The sequence below is a fragment of the Struthio camelus genome, chromosome 12, assembly GCF_040807025.1.
Source record: "Struthio camelus isolate bStrCam1 chromosome 12, bStrCam1.hap1, whole genome shotgun sequence".
NCBI classification, from domain to species: domain Eukaryota; kingdom Metazoa; phylum Chordata; class Aves; order Struthioniformes; family Struthionidae; genus Struthio; species Struthio camelus.
In genome coordinates, this window is record NC_090953.1 from 22,253,804 (window position 1) to 22,279,234 (window position 25,431).

At 37.2% G+C, this 25,431-nt stretch overlaps 1 protein-coding gene across 8 annotated transcripts in view; it reads right to left on the minus strand.

The window, feature by feature from the left end:
• Positions 1-25,431, minus strand: part of SCAPER (S-phase cyclin A associated protein in the ER) — a 232,453-nt gene that overhangs the window by 156,174 nt on the left and 50,848 nt on the right. For all 8 annotated transcript variants that reach the window (XM_068958301.1, XM_068958307.1, XM_009681555.2 and 5 more), the window contains exons 4-6: positions 18,645-18,715; positions 12,530-12,727; positions 1,015-1,115 (exon numbers count right to left, since the gene is read on the minus strand). In XM_068958301.1, coding sequence (XP_068814402.1) covers positions 1,015-1,115; positions 12,530-12,727; positions 18,645-18,715 — 370 coding nt within the window. The remainder of the gene's footprint in view (positions 1-1,014; positions 1,116-12,529; positions 12,728-18,644; positions 18,716-25,431) is intronic.

Genomic DNA, 25,431 nt, shown 5'->3' on the forward strand with positions numbered 1-25,431 from the left:
CTTACTTTAAACGTCAGCGCGGGACCAAACATCACACCAGCCAACACAAGGGAAAGCATTAGGGGTAGGACTGGAAATATGCTCTAGTTCTAGTGAGGAGAACACTGCACATAAAAGGCCACACCAACTCAAGGCACCTTAGTCCTGCCCCGCATAGTGGAGTACTCAATACAGGTTAAATGCTGCTCTGACTAATCTAGCTATCACATATCTCCAGTACATAAAAAACCTTAGAACTAACCAAATATATCACCATCCAATCAGTCTGTTACACTAAACTCTGTCAGCAATAACGTTTATTAATAAATGTACGTAGTTGCAAAGATAATTGAACAGGTTGAATTAAGTTAACTACTACTAACATTAACATGTTCTCATCCAACCAGACACGGTGTGAGGTGGAAACCAGTCCGGCAGTTTCATTATAGATGTCATTAAAGTGGATTTTTTTTTTTTTTTTAAACTCCTGCTCCTGCAGTTATCTGCTTACATGAAAATTACAGCTGTCAATTAAAAATAAAATCAAATCTGTAAAACCCGTTGGTGGTGAAGAAAGATTTAGGAAAAATATTGTTACGTAAATGACTTTTTAACTGTTTCCAGTACTACTGAAAGGACTGGCAACCTATAATCAAACTAGCTCTACAGGCACAAGATACACCAGCAAAACCTTATTTCTCATTTAGCCTTCAAAGTTAAAACTTAGTGATATTCAAAACTAGGCAGAAATTGGAATGATGTAACCAGTTTTACCTTTCTGATGCTATCATCTTCTTTCAAATTCTTTTTAATTTCCAACACAACTGCTCCCTGATAACACTATCAGGAAGAAAAAAATACCCACCAGGTCCTCACACCAATTCTGTCCAAAACAAAAACTTCCTTCCTGGTGCCCCATAGCAGCTATTAAAATTGGTTCTTAAGTTTCTTGCTGAATCTCTGCTACAAAATGAAGTTCAGCATGAAACAACATTTGGATAGAGATAAAAGGTAAAGAAAAAAAAGTCTAATTACCTGCTCTGAGCATCAGCCTTTTCTAGCTTCTCCTGCAGCTGTATCCAGTCAATCAATGCTTTGAAGTCTCTTACGTAGTTATCTAGCATCATCAGGACTTCCTGAAAAGCAACCATTATATCAACCTTTGTATTTAAAGACCCTCCTCATCCCCCACCATAAAAAGTGAATGGAAAAGAAAGCAAGCAATTTACTAGTCCGCATCTCTCTTATGAAATAGAACTTATGAAAATTAAAAATAAGAAAAGCCCCCAAAACCAAAAAAAGCCCAAACAAACATCAAAACATTTATCCTATCAAAAAAGGTGTGTTTTCCAAATGGTCTGTGAGCATCAATGTCTAAGGATAGAATAGCAAAATTTAGCAAAAAAAAAAAAATCCTGAAGTACATAGGTATCATTCAGCATTTTTTTCTGACACAGCTGTTATCCTTTAAAATATGTAGGACATATTTCATCAAATAAGGAAAAACCTCTGCCAAACTTGCTGCCCATGCAGGAGACTAAAAACGTATTGCTTATAATTAATCTATGGAGTAAAGAATACACAACACAACACACAGGCTATTGCATCAGACAGACAGAGTTCCTGCTGGATAATCTTGGCATCCTTGCTTTAGGAAAAATCTCAGAACTAGTTCTTAAGCCTCAGAAGTTCAAACCACATCCCTTTCCCACAGTCTTGCAAGCGGGCAGAATTTTCAAAGGACATATGGCCGTGCTGCTCTAGACTAATGACAGACACATGCCGTTGCCACATGAGGTTACCAGCACTACCATATTAATAAGGCAGTTTGTAATTACAAAGAATCTTACGGTGCTGTTTTGAGAGGCAAAGAGGAGAAAGATGACAACATCTGACTTTGTTTATGAAATGATCACACTTAACATGAACTTACTGAGAAATAAACAAACCGACCCGTGAGATGCAAAGTTTACATTCACTTCTCTAATTAGTACATTTTAACAAGTAAAACAAGCCATTAAGTGTACGTTCTTGACTATGGAATGTCATACACCCAGCCCTTAAAACTCTAAAACCCAGATTACACTTCTGATCACTACAAACTAGTGAATCTTCTACCATTTTAAAAGTTACTTTGGAATAAAATGGAATTGCTTAAAAATTTACACATGTTTATGTTCAACAATCATTGCAAGCCGCATTTGTGAAGACTTTCTATGGCCTGGAAGTTAGATTGACACATTATAACAGAATAACAGAACTGCAAGGGACCTTAAGAGGAATATAGTCCATCCTGTAACTTCTGGGTTGGATTAAATATACGTCGTCCGAAACGATGTAGGTATGCCCAATACTAACTGTCTTGCAGACAGTTCGGAACTTAGAGGCTTAGAAATCATGTGTGGGTCTCTAATAAATAAAATTAACTGTTACAAACAGACAATATACAATCAGCTTGACTTCACACTGTATCAAGAAAGCAAGCCATGGGTGGAATGAAAATGGCTGAACAGTAGAGAACTAAAGGACTTGTTTCCAATAAAAATATTCTTAAATTTAATTTTCAGAATTAGTCACTACATGTATCCATTTCCAGTTTGGTCAGATAGCTAAGTGTGTTAACCATAGTAAGGCCAGATTACATACAGAAACAAATAAAAACTAAAAGATAAATTTAGATCCTGTAGTCTTTATTCTGATTTTACTCCCATTCATTTCACAATAAAGCAGAGCAAAAGACAGTATGACTAAACTCTTAGCTTTGCTCCCCGAGAAAACTATAGCTCTCTAAGCTCATTGGTGAAGAAAGGTGTTAATTCCTTACCCTGCAGGACGCTGATATTCCACATCAGTACTCAAAAAAAACATTTACTGAATGTGACAAAAAGCGCACAGAACACCACAGCCAACAGGGATGAGGCACCTTCTCAGCAGAGCTGACTATCACCCAGACAGCAAATCAGTGCAGTTCGAAAGGAATTGGTTCTAGATCATGTCAACCGGAAACACAAGCACCCAAAACTGGCTCCTCCAAAGATCAGAGAAACTGTACTTAGGACGGTATTCTATGAGGACAACATGCTGAAGATAATAAAAATCCACAAATGAATTCAGAATTCTATGAAGACTTGTATCAGCTTCAACTGCAGAGTTTAAAATTTAGATATACTTTTACGGTATCAGGAAAACCACCACAGACTAAGTGTTGCTGTTCTGCAAATTCTTTACTATGCCAAAGTTGTTCCTGCTGATATTACGGCATTTTTTTCTGTTCAAAGCAAGCAATTAACATACAGAAATATTTTGGGAACAATTGCAAATGAAAATGTATTGGCTCCTAAGTGTACAGCTAAAAATTTAAAAATGCTTTGAAAATAGTGAAGATACTCTGTTACAGTACAGTGCCTATTTTTATAGCATCATTTCCCATTCACCTATAGTTTTAACAGAAGAAGAACTTCTCCTGGATGCACAGCGCTTCGTGATACGTAGTTCTAAGACTGAGTATTCCTTTTGTGTAACGCAGTCAGGTATAAAACTCAGTTTTGACACAAGTAACCTTTCAGCTAGTTTTTGTGCCAGAACTACAGCATGTGTTGTCTGTTATACAGGAGAAGTCACAAGAAAGTCAAACACAGGGTAAGTCAAACAGAATACTGCTGCTGATGCAAAAGTTACTTTTTTGTTTTTAAACACTCCACAAAAAGCAAACAAAAGTCTTTCTTACAAGGCAGTTGGTTTACAGTGCCAAAATAATTGGTAAGTAAAGTCTGCTACAAGAAACGAACAAGACAAGTATTTTAGCCAATTCTCTCTTTTTTTTTTCCTTCAATTTCCCTAATAAAATTTCAGCTTTCTAATTCAATTCACATCCATTTAAGTTAGCCCATACTAAGTTGGGCTGACTGTTATTAACAATAAGGGCATAGAAAGCAAAATTTAATTCTGAATCATTTATTTTTCAAGTCTGCCACTGAGATATCCCCTCCACCCCCAAACAAGAATCAATCTGAATGTGAGCTATAATAGCTGAAGCTAGCTGGCACAGGGGAAAAAAATACAGTAAATGGCTTAACCTATTTTAAGGAATGTTTAGCTACACATTATCAGAAATGATCAGAGCAGACCCATGCAGCTGTAATCGGAGTCATGTTTTACGGACAAGGGAATACAAACAAGACAAGCAGCTGGAGCGGCCCCGTATTCACTGATGCACATCTTTCTCCTTAAAGCTATGAGGGCCATTTTGTCAAGCAGGATGAAGCAGAACAAAAGTGGCTCTGAAAGCGCCGTTACAGCCATCCAGATAACTACATATAGATGTACAGCTAAAATTACCAATTAGTTTACCAATTGGCTGCAACGGATTCGATTGGTTTGTAATTAATTCTAGTTACTGGCGCAGAGAGCAGGCCGGTTGGCGCCATCCCTTTGTGCCGCTGACACACAATCCCGGTGCGCAGGGCTCTAGGGTCCTGGCCGTCGATACAGCTCGCTAGCTCACCTACGGTGCGGCGGGGAGCAGATATACCCTGCGGTGCTGAAGCAGGGGAAACTTGTACCACTTGAGAAGGTGCTGACAAAAAAGAACCTTTATGGGGGAGGCTACTGCTGCACTGGAGTCAAAACAATTTTAAATCCCATTATTTTTCAAGGTCATATCTATCCCATACAATTTTCAAAGAGCCAGTTCAAACTGAAAAAGAAAGCCATACTGTGAGAAAACAACGCTTAAAGGAAAATCAGTGACACAAAACTAGAAACACTCACAACGCAGCTCCTGTTTCTTTCCCCCCTCCAGCATTTGGATCGATAATCCTCCCGCACTTTAAAAAGCTCTCGTGCTTTTTCTTTTCCCCAGGTCTGAATTACTACTTTGATTTCTAAGTATGTATTTATCTTAAAGTTGTACTTCTTGCCTCTTCATTTGGGTGATCACATTAATATCTTTCCAATCAACAAGGATCTCAGAGTAGAATCACTCCCTGCATCAGAATAATCCCACAGCCCAGAGTCAGAACGGTCTTGGACTTGGGTCCGAGGCACGTCTGTTACAATAGTTCAAAGAAAGAGAAGTTCACTTTGTCTGGAGATCACGTAACAGCTTTGAAAAGTCTTCTTCTCCATTTATTCTCCCATTCTCAAATAAGGAGGGAGAAGGGAGGGAGGGAGAAAAGAGAGAAGCATGGAAAAATGGAGGATGTTAAGGTTACTACAATTCAAAGTAGTTGAACGTGTCAGAGAAATGACCTCAGTCACCACATCTGCACTTTAGCTTATTCTCAAGACTAAAAATGTATGTTTTCTTTTACAAACTATGCATAGTTTTTATTTTCTAAATGATCTATAATGAATATTTTGCATTATATATTTATCAGAATAATCTCAATTTTAATGTACTGCAATACCTTTTTTTTGTACTCCAGTAAAAAAAAAAAGGGGGGGGCAATCTTAGTACTTCTTTCAGTTTATACTGTTAAAGATAATCAGGGGTTTGTTTTAGTCATTTAATATAAAAATTGCCCACAAAATTTCCTTGTAGATTTTTTTTTTTTTGTACAGCTGATTTACAAATGCTTAAAACCAATTCTGGTGTTAGGAACCTTGCTTGTTAAACACAGACTACAAAAGCAGTTCTTACAGCTTTGGGAGAGGATGTAAAGAAGCAGTTTGTCTAGCCAAAGGACTATATTATCTGCCACGTACTGAAGTTGGTATAACTATGACATACTCTAAAATAGGTTCAGATCAGGACTGCAGAGAGGTTAAAAAAAATAAATCCAGTAACTAAAGCTCTCTTAATTGGTATGTCTCTATAAATCCTCTTACAGTAACCTTGCAGAAGTCACTAAGCAGCAAACTTGGTAGTAAAGTTGCAGAGACACACGGACACTTAGATCCAAATGTATCATATATGGTCTCAGTTTATTCCTCATTAATTCACTTATAACATGCCCACCATAACCTGCTACCTGCCAAGGATGTGCTCATGAGAAGTGACACAGTTAGCAAAGCAAATTTTCTTCGTAAGAATTAATGTAATAACTAGGGGAAACATGCAGGGACCTACAAAATCATACAATTTAATTACACAGAAACAGTACGCCCGATGCGAAGGAGGGAGCGGCAGGCACAGGAGCATCCAGATTGCCAGCCGGAAGAGATGCTGCCTTTTTAGAACAGATCACCATTCTGACACATCTCAGCCACCTCCACCTGCGAGACTGAACAGCCAATCGTTACCCCATTTTTCTGTCCTTCACTCTTAACTCCATGGATTTTGATTCATCTGCAGAAGATGACAATGACAATGTAAACGTCTGAAGAGAGGCAGGAAGAACGCTCACAAAAACAGACTGATGTTGGACATCCAGTGCCAGAGTACAGGCACAAGGTATGTACGCAGGAAGAGACGCGTATCCCCCTGAATCACTGCACGTTCAGAAAGAGGTACCTTTCACAAGTGAGGGCTAAGCGGCAGCCTGACTTACACTTCTGACATATTCCAAGGGCAGAGTTAGAGTTTTTCAAACAATCTGAAAATGTTTGAGAATATATGCTCCATAAAACTACACTGAGCTGGAGGACTGAGCCTTGTGGAAAAATACACATTAGATCTTGTTTAAAATTCTTTTGCCATAAACCTATCGTTGTCTTAGGCTTTCTGGGTAATTTCAAAATTACTTTGTTTCTACTGAATAAAATGAAAAGAGATTCAACCATACAGGATACAATTCACCTTCCTGCTGCTGAAAATCTCCTTCTAACAGGAAGGAAACTTTCTTCTAGGGGTTCAGAGACCAAAGACATCTGAATAGAGGCCTATGTTGAAGCATTGGGATACTCTTCTTGGGATACTCTTCTTGGGATACTCTTCTTGGGATACTCTTCTTGGGATACTCTTCTTGGGATACTCTTCTTGGGATACTCTTCTTGGGATACTCTTCTTGGGATACTCTTCTTGGGATACTCTTCTTGGGATACTCTTCTTGGGATACTCTTCTTGGGATACTCTTCTTGGGATACTCTTCTTGGGATACTCTTCTTGGGATACTCTTCTTGGGATACTCTTCTTGGGATGTGTATCACTACTTGAAAAGAACCAAAATTCACATATAGCAGATTATTTCCCCCAACAAAAGTGTATAACCCTGGTTCTGTATCTTTTTTCCTCCCTGGAACATGGCACTTTATGCACTTGTGAAACTCAACAGTGTGGGGCTGTTAGAGGGAGGGGAGAATCAAAGCTTATCTTCCAAAAAGCAAAATGGACAGAGCTGAACTGGCTATTAACAGTGAAAATGGGGTCAAAATCCTGTTTGGATAAACTTGACTACTATACTGAATCACCATAAATTACCTCTTCATCGAGGTTAGAAAAAGCTTGGCTTTCCTGCCTTCAGCTCCAACACATTTAGTAACAATTTCATTTTCTTGGCTGTCTTAAAGAACAGTAATCAGCCTGGATGGCCACGGACCTCAGTCTCCACGCATAGATTGAAATCATTAGAATTAGCATATCCTGAACCAAAAGCAGCCCTCATAGGAGCTCAGCAAGGGACCCTAATGAAGTAAGTTCCTCTCTCCTTCACGGAGGCCTTCAATCAACTAAAATTATGGTAAATCATTCACAGATATCATCCTAACTGGAAGGCCTCAAGAAAACTAAAATCGTTTCAGCTCCTTTCTTCACATGACACCAGCACACAGCACATCAAGTCTTGCACGGGAAAGGCCTTACCCATCTCCTTCGGGTGTCTTATGCTGTCTATGAGAATGAGAACAATAGAACTTCATTACTGATTTTCCCATTTTTGTAAGAGGGAATAAGAATCTCAAACCAAATCAAATTGTTTTCACTGAACCATACTCAAGTAGACCGATTCAAGAATGTAAGCACAATAATCAAGAGAAGAAACTACCCTTGCCAAAATCCTGTAGAAAAATACCGGTAAGTAATACTAGGTGGAAAGATAAAAGCTTGTACAAGTACCTAGTAATGCCAAATAGAAATCTAAAAGGAATATATAACTGAATTTTCCATGTTATAGAATTCAGCATTTTTGGGAACGAAAAACAGCTGAAGTCAATAATTAACTTTAGGAAGAAAAAAAACTCCAATCCAGTAAATTTTGAGTAGTTTGAGATTCTTCTCGACATGATGTTGGATCCAGTTTCTGAACCTCTTATTAATAAGAAAACAAGTGTGTGTGTGTGTGTATGTAAACAGACACATTTAGGTGGGTTTTTTGGTAACCTTTTCACTCCTAAGCCAGTTGCTGAGACACCTGAAGACCATAAAGCAGTAACAGCAGAAGACCCATCTCTCTGTTGCATTAACCAAAATTCCATTGGCCAAAATTTGATATAGAATCTAACGTCCTCCATCCCCAAATAATTTTGACCTTATTTAAGAGAGGTAAAGGATCCTTAGCACTACTAATTCTTTTCTGCCTAAGCTTGCCACCCAAAACTAGAAAATACTAGGTGATAAAACGTTCATCTAAATATTAGACACTTGGAAACTTGGCTAATGCACAAAACATCCCTACAACTCGCATTTTGACATGTTCAGGTTATAGTTTAATCTATTAGAATAAATCTAATCTGTCTATTGCCGTAGGACAGATTGATTTATGTATAGTAGGATGATGTTTAAACTCATCCTCCCCTTTCTTTTAGAAATAATTCAACTATTTTCACTTTATCTTTCTATATGAGGCATCAAAGCCTTATCACTATTTATAGGTTGAGAGTTCTCAATTCCAAATCAATAGCAAAATGACACCTTCAGCAGTGCCCAAAGCTGAGAGAAAATATACACAACCACTGATCTTCTTACATACATTTCCACTTTTTGTATCCTTACCACAGCCCTTTCGTCTGCAGTTTCAACCACAACCAGCCACTAGAGCCCCATCGGATTTGGGAGCATAAAACATTATCTTCAGTGACAATGTAATCAATAAGACTATATCAGCTTGTAAGACTGCTTGAGAGCAAAAGGTGCAAAATCAAAAATAAACATTTTTATACTGGGTTAATCTGAAGGTCTTATATGTCAGAAGTCATGTTTCGTTTTTTCAGAAGTCTTCTCTGAACATGATTGCTCTACAACTAAAATGTTTTAAATACATCATCACATATCCATATGTTTGAAGAGACATAATTTAAACAGATAAATTAAAATCAATGTTTTAATAACAAACTAGTCTTAACAAGGAGAATTTTCCAGAGTTCTACTTAAAAAAACAAGGAAGAAAAAGATTAACACTTTAACCATTTTGTGTCCTTATTTAATATTGTTTTACACATATATCCAGTACCAAAAATATAATGATACTTCATGCAAAGAGCTAACAAGATATCCTCTATCAATTCAATTTGAAAAATAAACAGAAAAAGATAGCAATATGGGAGTCTTCTCATTTCGCAACATCTTTTTAGTTCTTTAGGTATGGCAGAAATATAATAATCCATTTTCAAATCTGATTTGCCTATTTATAACATTACAAAACGTACAACCAATAAATACTTTTCTATATGCCACAAAAAGTTCTCAAAAAGACCTCAAAATTGAAGCTAATCCATTCTAATTTTTAGCATGAGTTTTAATAAAAGTTTATTACAAATGGAATTTTCATCTGAAAATTAAAATACTGAGAAGACCAGTATCGTAGTACATAAAAATGGAAAAAAGTATACAGAATGAACTGAACTCTTCCTGCCCACAGAGGAATAAAAAATACCACCAAGTAAAAGAACCCCAACTGGTTCTGCAAAATGTGGATTTAGTGCAGCCTGGTTTCCCACTGATCTCTTTTTTGGAACCTTAGAAACCAGTAAAGACATTAAGCTCTTAAAAACAAAACACACATACACAAAGAAACAAAATCAAAAAAAAAAAAACCCACAAAACACATCTACGTTACTAATGTATTGCCCACAATAGTAAAGCTAGGAGATGCCTAGACTGCACAGAATTCACAACCAGAGGGGAAACAAACACACACAAACACCTTTGTGTCCTCCCAGTCCCAAAGCATTCAAGGGGCTTGAGTAGTCCCTGGAGTAACATGCAGACCCCTCTGTTACAGCAGTCCTTCCCTGCAGCGGTGGAAACCTAACCTGGCACAAAGCAGGGATTCTAGATTCTTTGCATTCTTTTAAAAAAGCAAGGAAGGGCAGGACCAGAAACAGGGACCTCGGAAAAAGTCAACAGAAATTATGAAACTTGGTGCTTGGGTGAAGCGTGACAGCAACAGGACAACCAAAGCCAAAGCAATAAAACAATCTTGTTTTAGATAAGCCAAGGATGATTATTTACCTGACTTAGGCTATTCTTAAGGTAGAGAAAGCAGGCCTTCCACTAAGCTAGGTGAATTCTTGAAACAATGTCACACAAGTGCTTCTTACAAAATATCATTTGCCAACTGAATTCTGAGACTAGATCAAGACTTTCATTTATGAAGTCCTAAAAGGTTGAGGTACTAGAGTGAACACTTATCTATATCTAATACAATATGAAAGCTGCACTCACACAAGATATTTCAATTTATGGAGGAGAGCAAACGCTGGCCTTTCAGAGAACGGGTAGGAACAGTGGTGAGGAAGACCCACAGTTTCCATGAAGATCGGTTGCTCATGTTTTACCACCAAGAATCAATCAAAAATTAAAATATGCCTACATGCTAATGACAGGTTTGATCACCCTGTAAATCAAGCCTATGTGTGCATTACCAAATGTTGTACACCCAAACGTTAGGTAAAACATTAACTTCAAGAGACAAAAGTTAAAATATTCTGTTCTGATTAGCTGAAATACATTCATAACTTCACTTCGGTAGAAACTGGACAGTATTTGTCAACAAAAAAAAAAAGGCAAAAAAAAGTAACTACTATGATAATAAACATCCCAAAATAAATAAAAAATGCTAATAAGCAGGATTGATAAAGGTAAAATATTAATAATTAAAAATAATTTGCAAGACTCGGATAGTCTAGACTTCAGAGCTAGCTTACAGAAATGTGAGTAACTGAAGAAGAGAGTTATCAATCACCGTTTAATGGTATCCTTTAAAAGTAAATCTCACAAACAAGACACCTCGGCACAACTACATACTGGACTACCCAAGTAAGGCACTTTTTCAGAAAAATATCTTTTAAAAGAAAGCAATATGAATATTTAAGTTGTACAGCACACGATACGGGACTCCCTTGTTTACCCATTTTTGGTTTTTTCCCACTCATGTTTTACAAATAAGTAATCTGATACACAAGGACATCATTGTCAGTCTACTGAAATGAAGATTTTTCACTTGGGCTATGCAGTATCTCCATCTGCGCTCAGATCAAGTAGCATGATTAAAATGCTGAATGATATCTAAGCTCTAAAAATATATGATAATGATACAAATACGCTTCTGTTCTTTCAGTCACAAAAGTTTAAAAATGGTAATCTAATTACAATGCAAGGCAGACTGATTTTCTTAAAACAAAAAATTCTTCATAGAAGTTTCCTGAGCAGGAAGACAGTTCAGTAACAAAATGTTACATTGTGTTAGGCCAACCAATGATTTGGAGGCCTCTAGCTACTGTTCAGTTTTCAAATCTGCTTTCAATGAAATGTATTTGCACGCTAATCTCAAAGTCAATTTGGCTGTGTCTGATTACAGCAGAAAACGAGATAAACGTGATAAGAAAAAAGTTTACTTAAATTGATATACATAATTTTTTACAGTGATTAGATAATCATTTCCAGAATGTGTTGAGCTTTCAGCCATATTTACTATGAAAATAGAGGTCGTAGCTTTAACATTTCTTTAAAAACGTACCATCCTGGCGTCTTTCAATGCTTGAATAAATTCCATTTCTAAAAATTAAGTGATTTTTATTAAACAACAATGGTCTTCCTATGGATCCACTAGAAAATCACCACGGTTTACGTGTCTGTTTTATATCTTATTAAAACACAGGTTACCTAAAAGTTAGGAAAAACACCTTACAGCGGCATCCGAGCCAGACATTGTTTATGCTTGACCGTCAATCACTTTCTTACCACCACAGAGTAAATTAGAAGAGTGATAACTATTACTGGAAAAAGGGACCAATGTATAATTAAGACATTTAACAGGAAGCTAAAGAATGTGCAGAAGGCTGAATCTCAACAGTGCCACCTACAGTAAGGAATATTATCTGAAAAAAAATTATTAAACAAAAAACTCCCCAATGCTTGGTTACAAAATTAATAAAATCGTAACTTGAAAAACAAAAATTAATTTCAAGTAACAGAGATTAATAACATTTTTATATATTACTGTGAGCTTTATATCCTTCAAAATTCATCAATGCCTAAGATGAAAGCATCTTACATCTGAATAAACATGCCATCTGTTTTCCTACTTACAAGCCTCCACTAAATACAAACCAAAGTAACAAATTTCTGAGGTTCCAATTGCTCATTTGGCTTTTTTTTTTTTTTTTTGAAAAACAGGGGAAAAACAACAATAAGAGTCATATGACAAGAGGAGGAGAACAGCTGAGGTCTTACCTTGCATTCTACTACACTCTGATCCGATTCACATGTAACATAGATTTCATCAACTGCCCTTCTCAGATTGTCAAAAAGAAATGCCCAGTATCGAGCTCGCAGATCAACTTTTCGAGGCTGCCTTGTTTTTGTTGGGCTTTTGTCAAAGTTTTTATCTCCAGCTGCTGCTGATGTTAATTTACAGTCGATGGTAGCGCTCTGAGGAAACAAGATACAAGGGAAAATGAAAACAGCAAACAGAAGGGCGGTAAGGGGTTGGGCTTCTGTGCAACAGACATTTTTTCAATGCATTTAAACATTTTTAAACAAAATATTTTTCCACTGAAGACTACATCATCCAATTGACTTGAGTTTTTCCAAACACACTTTCTCAGCTGAAACGAATGGGGCAGATTTGTAGCAGTTCGTTTCTGGGACATTTATAACCCAGCATTTACATTGCACACCAGCGTAAGATATTCTGCCTTTTAAGCACACTGGAAAGTTACATTTTCCAATTACATATTCCACATTACTTATTCTGACAAGTATGTACATCCAGAGATGAAAACAATGTTTTACTAATAATCACACCAGCAATACTCCATCATAGTTAAATGCTATTACCAGGACATTACACACAACTTTGTCATTTTTAAACTCTTATTCTAATATATGAGCATTAATGTCAGTGCAGCGCTGATGTGGCTAGCCCTTTGATCGGTGTTTTATTGCTCCACTGTACAGAAGATGCCAGCAAGCGCTAAATTAGTGACAAAAGGAAGCTCTCATACTTCGAAAGACTACTTGTACTACAGATTTCCATCCACACTGTTAACATCGCAAGCGCTACGCCACTGAATCAAGTTTCTCCTACTTACGCCAAGTCTGAAATTGTCCTTGTGCTGTTTTGACTAACTTGCAATTTAACAGCCTTAACTGCAACAAAGCTGGTGTTTCATTGTCAATGTTGATATACAGACTAATTGATTTAGTACTTCTTTTCTACACAGAAGCACAGGACCACCAATATGCTAAATGTGATGGGAGCAGAAGAACATCCAACTATCTTCTTGAATGCTGCTGGCTTTAGAGAAGGATCGTTACACACCTGCATGGAAGTACTGCTCCTGCCATTTCAGTGTTACATTATGTATCTGTTGACCCTGTGTGTCCAGCTTAGTCAGTCAAACGGGGACCTCCTTCTTCCTTGACAGATACATACGGTCAGTTATCTACACAGAATATTCCAAAGGCTGAAAAGCTTATTTGGCTGAAAACGCCAAATAAGAATTTGCTGCTATTATAATTCAGAAATGCTATTATAAGAAAGCTGCTATTATAATTCAATGGATTTGCTTTCTTTCAGAATTAGATAATCACGTGCAACTCAGATGTTTGCCATGGTTTATTGTACGGGTACAATTTGTCCTGGTGAAAAGGCAGCGGTTAGGCAGGAGAAAAGAATGCTGACAATTTGCCTTAGCCTAACAGCAGCACCCTGGATGAGGAAGGGCCACCTCAACACAGCATCTGACAAGGTTCAGCAAGGAGAAACTTCTGAACGAAGGACAGACCAGAGAGGAAAACAGAGCAAGCAAGGAACCTGAATGACAAGCATAGACTGGAAACTCTAAAGGAACAGAGAACTGGCATGCAGCAGGGAACAGCTTCAGACAAGTCTACGAGATTTAAAAAAAAAAAAAAAAAAAAAAAAAAAAAGACTTTCACAGGTACTGACAATGTGAAGGTTGTCAAGGTAGTCACTGAAAGCTAATTAACTACAAAGGGAGAAAGGAGGAAAGATTCCTCCCTCCTCCTCCATCCTCAACAAAGTAGGCAGGGAGAACATATTTACAAACCATTTAGTTATTTATCTAAGTTTTCTATCAAAAAGATGTTCTTGTTCTCGTCTAGTTTTCAAGATTGAAAACACTTTGGAACACTTGCTCCAATGAAAATCCGACGCAGCTCTGGTTTAAGGCTACAGCTGACCTGAGGTCCTGTCACAGGACCAATATAATCATTTTGCAAGAACTGACACTCAGCTGTGTTCCTATTCAAACGATAAAATGTTGAAGGACAATGAGAACAGAACATTCTGCGATTCAGCTGCTCTTACTATCAAATATCTAGGTAACTCCAAGTTCAATGAGGTATCTGAGAGAGTCAGCTCTCAGACAGGAATTCAGAGGCACACACCCACAAACTACTGACTTTTTGGCTTTTTGAGAAGCTCCTGCCAGAATATTTCTTCCCTACTTTGGAATAGCAGAGTATATTCCAGTAGAACCCCTTTGAAAGGATGCAAGCCCCTAAAGCAACAAGTGTCTTGGGAATGCAATCACATAAGCAGGTAAGCAGATGAGATGGTCATCAGTTAATAGACAGAATATTTTAAGTTCCTGATATAAGTCAGTTCTAACACTGTACATCTGAATTTGTCACAGCCTCCTATCTGCCACTCCAGGAAAGAGAAGTCAACTTTCAGGGAAGAAGCCAATTGACTCAGATGCTTGGCCTTTCAGTCTCCAGTAATTACCTGGAAAAGATCAAACTCAGCAAGTTATTTTCAAATTTAATCAAGCATGACTGGCACCGACTTTACTGAACTGAAAGGCAGTATTCACTTAAATTTAAGAACTGCAGCTGATGATGGCAAAGACTATTTTTAATATAAAGATACTACTAATGTTTTATAGACTACCATATTCTGTTCAAATGTTTAATGCAACCCCCCCAAAATTACCAAGATTTCTGAATTAATCTGTAAATTGTTCCGGAGAAACTTACCTCTAAGCATCTTAAGTTAATTTTCCAAATGAACCACACTAACTTTTTACAGTGAAAAACAAGAAATGCTGGATTAGGTATAGACTTCAAGACTTTAGCTTCTATGGCGACGCACAGCTATAGATTCATTATTAATACTTCCTGGAATTAAGCTTTAAATAAAAAGTAGTTATAAAAAGCATCTACTTTTGACCAGATCATACTTTTCAGCGTCATGCTCAGGTCGATAGTGATGCAAGAGTGAAACTGAATTTCCAGAGATGATCGTCTCTCGAGCTCTCTGGTATTTAGAAGGAACATGCCAGCACAGGACATTGTATTCCTCTCTAAAACTGTAGTCTGAAGAAAGATTTGACAATGATCCCCTCTCTTCTCCAAGGAGGAGCTCTATCCAAGCCACACAAAACTTCACTACGTCCTTGTGCCTAGTGTTTCCGACTAACTTTTAGGAGAATTTTTCACTTTGATCAGTGGAAAGAAGTCTGTGCCTCAACTACTCATGAGTCACAAGGACATAAACAGAATTAAGTTCCTCTGAGCACAGCCCTGAAGCTCCAACCCTGCAAACATTTACACATCGTTCTTAACTGGACATAAGCAAGCACTTACTTCTGAATCTTCTAAGTGATGTCATCAGATCCCTTAGCCTTTGCCAGTACGTTTATCCAAAGTTTAATCTATTTTCAACTACTTTGTAGACCATCACAGATTACAAAGCCAGTTACAGTGATTTCAAACATACCAATAAATAGCTTGCCTTGGCCTCCCCCGCTCTCAGATAAAATGCATGTTTACCTAAAGTGTGATGACGGCTTACAAAGACATGAACCCACAGGCTTACTCTGAAGTACTGACTGAGGTTAGTCCTCAGCAGGACTCATCCAAGAAAGGTAAAGGTTCAGGTGCACTACTTTGTATTACCTCACTTGCATTGATAGTTCAAACCTTCAACCGCAGAAAAGGCACAGCTTACGTGCCTTTTAAGTTAAGAAACAGAGGAAGACTCTTGCATCACAAGTAATTCAGTGTGGATGATGAAAGTGATTTTAAAACTGAATCTCCTTCTTTCTGACAAGAGTTTCAGTATCTTGCCTTGGAGTTCTGGAAAGCATGAAGTGTATATTTATTCTTTCGATGCCAAAATTTATTGAACGAAGATTCACCAGCACCCTACTGAGAAGATGAGGTAGGTAAGATCATAGGAGAGAGTTCCTGTAAGTTTATTTCCTTGAACTTAATGGCCCATATATACATAATGAAAAATTAAATCTGAATGCTCCACAAATTAACAAAAAACCCATCATTTTAAAGTGGTATCCTGTGACTGAAATGCAGTAGAAAGAAGAGAAGAGTTCTGGATGCCAAACTGGAAGTACTAAGATGCACAGGCACTCAGCAGTCCCTTTCAAACCTTGACTGTACCATTAAGAATGCACTATGCTTCTGCAATAAAGTTTTAGCACAACAGTCCCGTACAGAGCCACTGCATAACAATAAAACGTACTTCTGAAAACTCAGTATTTATATCAACACAAGCGACTAAAATAAATTGAACCCAAAAGATGTAGCACATTACTCCTGGCCAAAAGGTTCTGCAAGGGCAAACCAACTTAGAGGGAGCCCCAACTGCTTCAATAAAATGCCACCTTCACAGAATACGAAGCACGACTGGGACACACAGCACTCCTAACAGACCAGTACGTGAGGAGAGAGCGCAAGGATAACAGTTGCTAAATTGAGTCGGGAAAAACACTGCGTCTTTTGTTTTTTTAGATGCAAATAGATCTCTGTGAAAGTAAAACATTTTTTTCTTTTTTCAAACATCATCATCTTCCATGTGCCATATTGTCAAAATCTGATAGGCTTTGCCTTAAAATACTAAACTAAAAGCTATTAATCAAAGAAAAGTAACAGTTAAAAAAATTAAACAGCAGTAAAGAATGAGGTATTACTTCATAAAGGTAATACTACAACTCTACCATGCATATAGAAAAAAAAAAGCTGCCAGTTTTTATTCATTTTTTCATTTTGAAACTTGGTTTCCAGTCATAACTTTCTGAAATTTTACTCATTCGGATTGATTTTTTCCCAAAACTAGATGAATTGCAATTTTAAACTAAAATTCTTCAGCCATTAACACATGAAGTCAGAAAATAAAAGCACTCCCTTAAGTTAGAAATTTGAAAGATAAGTAGCCTTTATATAAGCAGTGTGCCTTTTACCTTACCTGGCTTAAAGATTCAGAGCCTTGAAAAATAAAATAAAAATAAAAAAAGTTAAAAACACTTCAGATTAACTCCAGCAGACATTTAGACCTCCTCCTGATTCCATCCTCATTAGAAAGGCCATAGGCCAGAACTGAACTTGACTTCCTCCGCGTTTGCAGTTCTGAGCTTCTTCAACAAGCTACGCTCTCTGCTTTCAAACATCCTTATGCTAAGCTAAAGGAGTGTGAAGACAGAAACTTCCTGCTTCATATGCACAGAGGATAAGAGCAAGAATAGAGACAGAACTACAAGTTAGAACTGGAAAGCATGTGGAAAATAAAAAGGAGCTCTAAGACAAGTAAGTCTTAGAAGGGAACTAAGACAAAGATTGAGTTGGGGAGAACAAAAGGTAAGATAAGGTGACTGAAAAAGGAGATGCAGCGCGCATGGGTACAGGCTAGGAGAAGACTATGGAGAAGATGCGTGGGAGGCCTGGATCTGGTAACAAGGGAAGAGGAGTAAGATATGTACAAGAGAGGAAAAAAACAAGGCTAGGATGAAGTACATAAATACTGGGTAAAGAAGCAAAGAGTGGGGAGGGAGAAGCTGGGCAAAGAAACTGCAATGACTTGAGGTTAGCATTGACTAGGTAGAAGAAAGAAAAGATACGAGAGCTGAAGGATTCACTTGAAACTGGCTGCTTCTGCTCATCAAGGAGTACTACCTTACGTAGTCTGGGGTGGGACTCAGAAGTCTGCCATTTCCCTGGTGTCAGTAACAACAAAAAAATCTCTGAAGAACATCCCATCTCTCTTTACTGTTGAACAGCACCTGCCTTAAAATAACTTCAATGTCAAAAAGTCAAGCATCCAGAGGCTAGGAAATGCCAAAAATAAAGGCTGGGAAACACTAAAAAACTATCAAAAGGAATGCATAAAGAGTTGAAGTTAACACAGACAACCTAGATTTGGCATTGTTAAACTTCTGAGTACCTGACTTTGAAATTTCTGTTCTTTAAAAATATGATGTATGCACACTTCAATACAGACATCATTCAGTCAACAGTGTATTAATGCAAAACATTTTCATGTTGTAAATTTTATGTCGTAACCAAAATAAAAAATAAGCAGAGCTACCTGTTTCGCAGTCTTGTGTGCTCCTTGAGTCACCCTCTTTGTTTTTCCACCAGCTTGCCATTTTGATTTTCCTAAGGGAGAAGCAACTGTTTTAGTCAACAATAACAATTTTGATTGGATACAGCATTCTGAAATGCACATGTCCCATCTTGCAATGTACTGGTAAGACGGCAGCAGATGAGACAATGGGCTGAATTAATGAATTAAGAGGTTCCTAAAGCTGTATACTCCAAATATATATTCATTAGTTCAGAATGAAGATGATGCCAGAAGACACATAAGAGAAAGTACAAACTAAGGCATAAACAACTGACCTTTTTTTCCAACACAGATAATCTGCCCTTTAAGTGCTCTGTGACTCTGAAAGCCACATCATTACCACCTAGATGTCAAACATGATACCAGTTTTCTATATCAACATTCATTTAAGAGCAGACATCATTTTAATCAGATAGCATTACAGAATTAAAACAACATATATCTTTCTTAGAAAAAACAAGGGGAATCATGTAGTTTTAAGTTTTCTTGAATTGTTCAAACAATCTAAACACTAGATTTACATATTTTCTGCCAAGAAAGACTTGGGGGGGGGGGGGAAGAGAGGAGGAGAACTTAAGGTTGGATTAAATTTCCTTAATTTTAGGTACTGAAAGGAAGAGAAAAATGTTTCCAGAGCGCAAGTCAGTTCACTTAAGATCTGAAAAGCCCTCTCAAAGTACTTGTCTCTCTCCATTGGTTATATGAAATAACTACCCAAGATCAGTTTAAATGCTCACAGTCAGATAGGATGATTTCAGGTCTCAGCGTTGAGACTGACAATTTCTTACCTGATTAAGAGTTACCTTCATAAGGCTCTAATTTTATGTTAACCTAAATATATCTGACACATTTGCATTTAATCCTTGGGATTTTCCCAGGGGTGATTTGAAAGTTTTTTTTGTTGTTGCTTTAAATAATATTTATTCTTCCAACTTAGTATTTAACTTGCTCAACATAGGAATCACAGGATCCAATTTCCAAAATCGTAAGCAAGAAAGACAAATACTAACTTACTAACTATGGCAAGAGTACTCTCTAGCACCCATCTACATCTAAGTAGAAGTTGCAAGATTATTTAGCTGAATGAAGCCAGGCAAATAAATGCATTAATTGAATGCAGTTCCTTCCCAGACCATGGAAATCACTCTTGAATTTCAGAATTGTCCAGTTCTTAGGCCAAACTTCCTAACATAGTCCAGCTGTTTTACATTGCTCTGGTTATGTAAAGCAGCTGTAAATCTGTCTTAATCAAATAATTTTACAGCTGGTTTGCATCACTGACTATTCCAGGGAACAAGGCCTTTAATTTTAAGGCAAATTAAAAATTATTTGCTTGATAATTCATTTTTTAAGTGCTCTATTAGCCCAAACAACAGGTACAAATTAATATATTGAACTCAATTTAGCAGCATTCAGAAAAAATTAGATTTGGCTACTGCATGTATTAAACTTCCTACTCACTAAAAAGCTTAAACAGTGCATCAGTCGCATGCCAGAATTACGATTACTGAAATATTTCAGTCACCAAAGTCTGTCTTCTGACACAATTTGCCGTCCGAGAAGACAAGACGTTGAGTACAATGGCATACAGAACTTGCACAGTGAAAAGGCTTACAAATTAACATGGGTATATGTCAGAACTAAAAAATGGCAGAAGGATGAAAAAATAAAATTGCAGTCTCTTTAAATTCTACAAGAAACAAAAAGACAATCCATCATCTAAGAACTGGGAAATGTCTGAACAAGTCACCTGTAAAGATAAAAGTTTTCAGCCACCTGTTACATAAGGCAGATATTTAGAGAGCACGAAACTTATGTAAACACTGGGTTTTGCAAACTTAAAAGCAAATAACTTGTGGCAAGGATTAATTTTTCCTAAACAACAACTTCAGTGTACGGGCCAAAAAGATTTCTTTCATCAGAAGCCCTATTTTGTAGCTTTATCATTCTTTTTCTTCCAATAAATTTATCATTCTTTTTCTTCCAATAAATGCCTCCGGTTATTAGAGGATGCCTTCCTTTCTGCTTTTGTCTTTTTATATTCGCAAGTAGTGACAACACAAGAGCCCTGCTTAACGGTTATGTGTATGTTCAGTGACTACCGGTATGTAACTATGCAATACTAGCACGGTTGAGATGAATATGAACTTAATGACATATGAAGGGCGTAACCTACTAGGCATCTCCTAAATTTTAAGGAAAGAGCAATAGTGACCAAAGATGATAACCTCATGAGCTATTAAGCTGACAATGTGAAATATATAAAGTAGCAAAGTTCTAAAACATTCAGGGAGCTACAGACGTATTTCATGCTCTTAAGTCCGTTTTCTCTCTCTGGTGATGGAAATACAGGGTTTATGAGTTGTGAAGGCTTCTTTTCATAAAAAGGTAAAGTGCTAATATCTCCCCCCCAGAACATTGATAAGTTATTTTCAAAAGCAATCTTTTATACTAACAATCTCAAGAACTATCAGCCATTGTCTCTTGCACGTCACTTTTTCAAGATAATTTTACTGATGCGGGACTATAACTGGCAATAGTGGGAATCACCTTTCAATTTAGTACTTAATAGCAGCATTCATCTCTATTCTCACTATGGCTCAGCTGCATAGGTTTGTTACATCATCAGATGTTTAGCAAAAGTGGGAACAGTTTAAATATATTCCTTTTTAGCTCTTTGAATGAATTTGAACATACAACCAGGTAAGCATTTTTTCCCTCCAGTTCTTATACAGAGCCTGAAAGATCTGCTATGTCACCTCTTTTCTTCCATATATGTATAACATCTCTAAGGAAGAAAGTCTACGTTATAGTGCCATTGCTATGTATAACCAGTCTGTTCTCCGAAATCTATCTTACTAGCCCTAGGTGGTGCAGCTGTCTGTCCTAAGAAACATCTTAGCAAAAATAAGGCTCGGATAAACCTGGCTGCTTGAAGCTCATTTCAGGTAAGACAGGGGTTTGCCTGAAGGAAGTAACAAGCTGAGACTGTGATTATTTCTGAAGCCCTAACTGAGAAAGCATAATGCCTAATCTTACTGTAAGCCAGCTGCTTTTAAAAGCTTATATAGATGTAGTAGATATGATTTTTTTCTAATTGTACAATGCTAAAGAACTAGAGAAACGACTGCTTTCAAGCACAGATATAACTGTAACTCTTCACATTTTTCCATCTCCATGTAAAACATACTGCTGTAATTCAACCTGGAATTACTTCTACAAATCACTGTCTCTGTCTCATCCAGAATATAATGGCCCTGTATTCCACTAACAGCACTACACTGGATTCCCATTCATTTGGGTGAAATTCAAGGTTTGAAACTTACAAGCCTTGAAAAATACCCTTCCCTACATGCTATATTCTGCCAGTTAAAATTAGCTCCAATGTTACCAGGACTTGCATAAGATGTTTCCAGTTCAGACCCCTCAACTTCTTTACCTGGTCAACGACAGTGGTCTTGGTCATGGTTTTCATCATATACTGCAAAGCCTTTTTACTCCATCAGGCTCTTGCTGAAGGAGTGGATTAAGTCTGCAGGCTCTCCAGAGCATGCCAGGTACCTTTCAACCAATAAAATATGCTTCCTTACCCTGAAATGCTTAATCTGCAAATTAATTCTTTATGGCAAGAGGCCAAATGATTTCAAACAAATAGGAAATAAGAAGAGAACAGTTATGAGTACAAGATTTTTCCAATTTTCTGACATATCCCTTAAATGCAACCTTATCTTTTATTAGCCCTTAAATGGGAAAAGGTAAGCTGCTGGGATATTTTAACTCTTACTGATACTGTAGCTTAGATTTTGTAATAACATTTGTGTGTAGGGCATATTTATGTACAGTACCTCAAATTTCAAGCTAGGTGTATTAAGTAAATAAAAAAGTAAAATTTCTTAAGTTCTCTGTTAGAATCACCACAGCTTTCTAAAGTGGGCAAGACCTAAGAGATCACAATAAGCAATTTGTGGCAATAGGTTTGGAATACTGATTTAATTCTGGATACAGAATATCAGACTACTGAATTTTTCACAATCATATGACCCTCTTCCTGGGACACAAAGTTAACCATATTGTTAATTATTCTTAATTACTCTATCCAATAGTACAGAATCTGCTGCATATTAATGAATCCTGTGAAGGAATACCTTCACTGTAACAGGTTTTTTTTTTTTTTTAAATTAGTCAGTACCTCTTCTAAATCATCACCACCATGTTTTGTTTGAGATGGACTTTTCATGTCATTGATCTGCATTCATAACCAGAATTTCAGGTCCGAGATATTAAGAGTGGATGCGGTTCCAAAATACATAACAGAGGAGCTACCTGCTGTTCCAGAAATCTCTCTGCTTTTTAAGGAAATACTTTGTTATTGACAGAAGTTATATATCTCCCTCAAGGAATTACAAAATTTTGGTTGCAGTTCTTTTCATTATTGCTCTTTTATTCAGGTTCTCTACATAACATGCACAAGTCTCTCAGAGAGAAAGTTAAATGGTAAGAAGAACATAAGCATATGATTTTTAAAGGAAACAGAAAAAGCAAGAATCCATCCACTGAAGAAACAAATCCAGCATTTTAATTTATCAGCTCTCCGTAACACTACCACTAGCAACAGCAAATGACCATACCCTCACTGTTTCTCCAGAAACAAACTCTCAGAATGAATAATAGCGCATAATACAAAGCATTAAATCACCTACTGTCAATGCCAATGCAATACCTCCGAATAAATGTTACAAGCAGAAGAAACAGCAGAAGGACAAAATTCCGCTTTGTACGGAAGAGTTGCTGGATGGGCTCACGCAACCTGAACTTCTGGCCTGATTTACACAGGCCCCTGAACGAGTTAGAACTGTCCTAATTTATAATATTGCTTTATCATTCCTCAGGGACAAAATATATTTTGAAAGATCAGCATAAAATGAATCAGAGCTCACTGACACCAACATATATACCCTCTACAGCAAGAGGAGGGTCAAGAGATAAAGGATCTGGCTCTGTCAGACTCTCATTAGCCACAAGTTCTTTTCCAAAGGGAAAATTTGCACCACACAATTATCATCAGATTCTTCGTACTGTGCAAGAAGGTCAGCCTGTGATTTAATGAGGAAATTTTGGGGGGAAAAAAAGCGACAAAAACTTCAAATATTGCAATGGCACTAACAGTACCAAAAGAAGGAAATGAATACAGCTACTTGGGTTTTAACTATAAATTATATGTAACAACTATTCAAGTGCCACTATTTAACAGAGGCTAAAAATTCACATTCACATTCATTCTTCATACGGAGCAAGAAAATGTTACGCTTAGATCAAACATTCATCTACAACCATAGATCTACAATAGTCCACTCATTTTTAAGGGAAAATCTTACTTGAAAGTTTCCAGAAGAATAAAAGTTTCCCTCCCCAAAGACGTAATTCAGAATCCATAAATACTTCAGGCCCCAGTTCTACTCTGCTTAAATGACATGTATGACTGCTCCATTAGTATCAATGGATCTACTAACAAAGTCAAGAACATACAGGAGATTACGAGACCAGCAAGTAGATAAACGCATCTTCTGGGGACAGAGGTAAATGAAGCTGCTGTAACAACAGAAAACTGGCCCACTTCAAAATCCACATACTCATGACAACAAACAGAGAAACCGCACGTGATGCAGAGCTGGGAAGTATGCGTTTTACCATGACAGGCTAAGCTTAAGTCTTAATCTGTTTCTCTTCTCGTCTCTTATGAAATCTATTTGCCTAAAAGGAAACTGCAGTAGTCTTACTATATGTAGCTAACAAAGACTTACAGACTAGTGCCTCTTAGTCTGCTGGCTGTTTAGAGCTTACTACAAATTCCACTACACAAAAGCCCTGTGGTTACATGCTTTAGAAAGGAAGTTGAAAGCGCTAAGACAGCTGGAAGGATGCTGAAGTAAGAGTCATAACCAGTAACCAAAGCTTGAAAATTTGGACACTTGTAACGAGGTTTAGGTCTTTTATTTGATAAACAAAAGATACCTATCATCCTGCTTGTCTGTACTCAACAGAGGTGCAGCTAAGCATTCTGAAGTGAATGCAATTTCCTTGACAAAGCCTTTACAAATGTCCGTGCACAAATATCTAAATAGATTTTTATCCACCTTGTTATATTCTGTGTCTTTAGACTCTTCAACTTAAAAAAAAAAAAAAAAGGGGGGGGGGGGGGAAATCTTGGCCAATCCTTTTTTTATTTATTTCTCTCATTTCCACAACTTTCTTCAGTCTGTTTCAGACAAAACTGTATCAAAAAACTCCAAGTTTGTATGTGTGCTAGTCCTTCAGAGCAAAAATCAAATGCTAGTGGGTTAACTAGATTCATCCTGATTCTTCTTGATGTCATTTTTTCAGGAACTCTTCTATGAAGATTCTTTCATGTTCACAGGACTAAAATTAGAAAGAAAGAAAAACTGCAAATACACCTTCGCACATTAAGCATGCCAGAGATTACTAAAGCAAAGCTTGAACTGACAGAGGGTTAATTATCTTGTAATGTAGTCCTAACTGTACACAGAAATATCTCCTCTACAGACAGAATCATAGAACAGCTGATGTCGGAAGGCACTCCTGGAGATCCTGTCCAACTCCCCTGCTCAAAGAAGGGGCAATTACAACAGGTTGCTTAGGATTGTGTTCAGTCAGGTTTTGAGTATCTCCAAGGATGGAGACTCCAAAACTTCTCCGGACAACCTGCCCCAGTAAAAAAAGTTTTACTTTT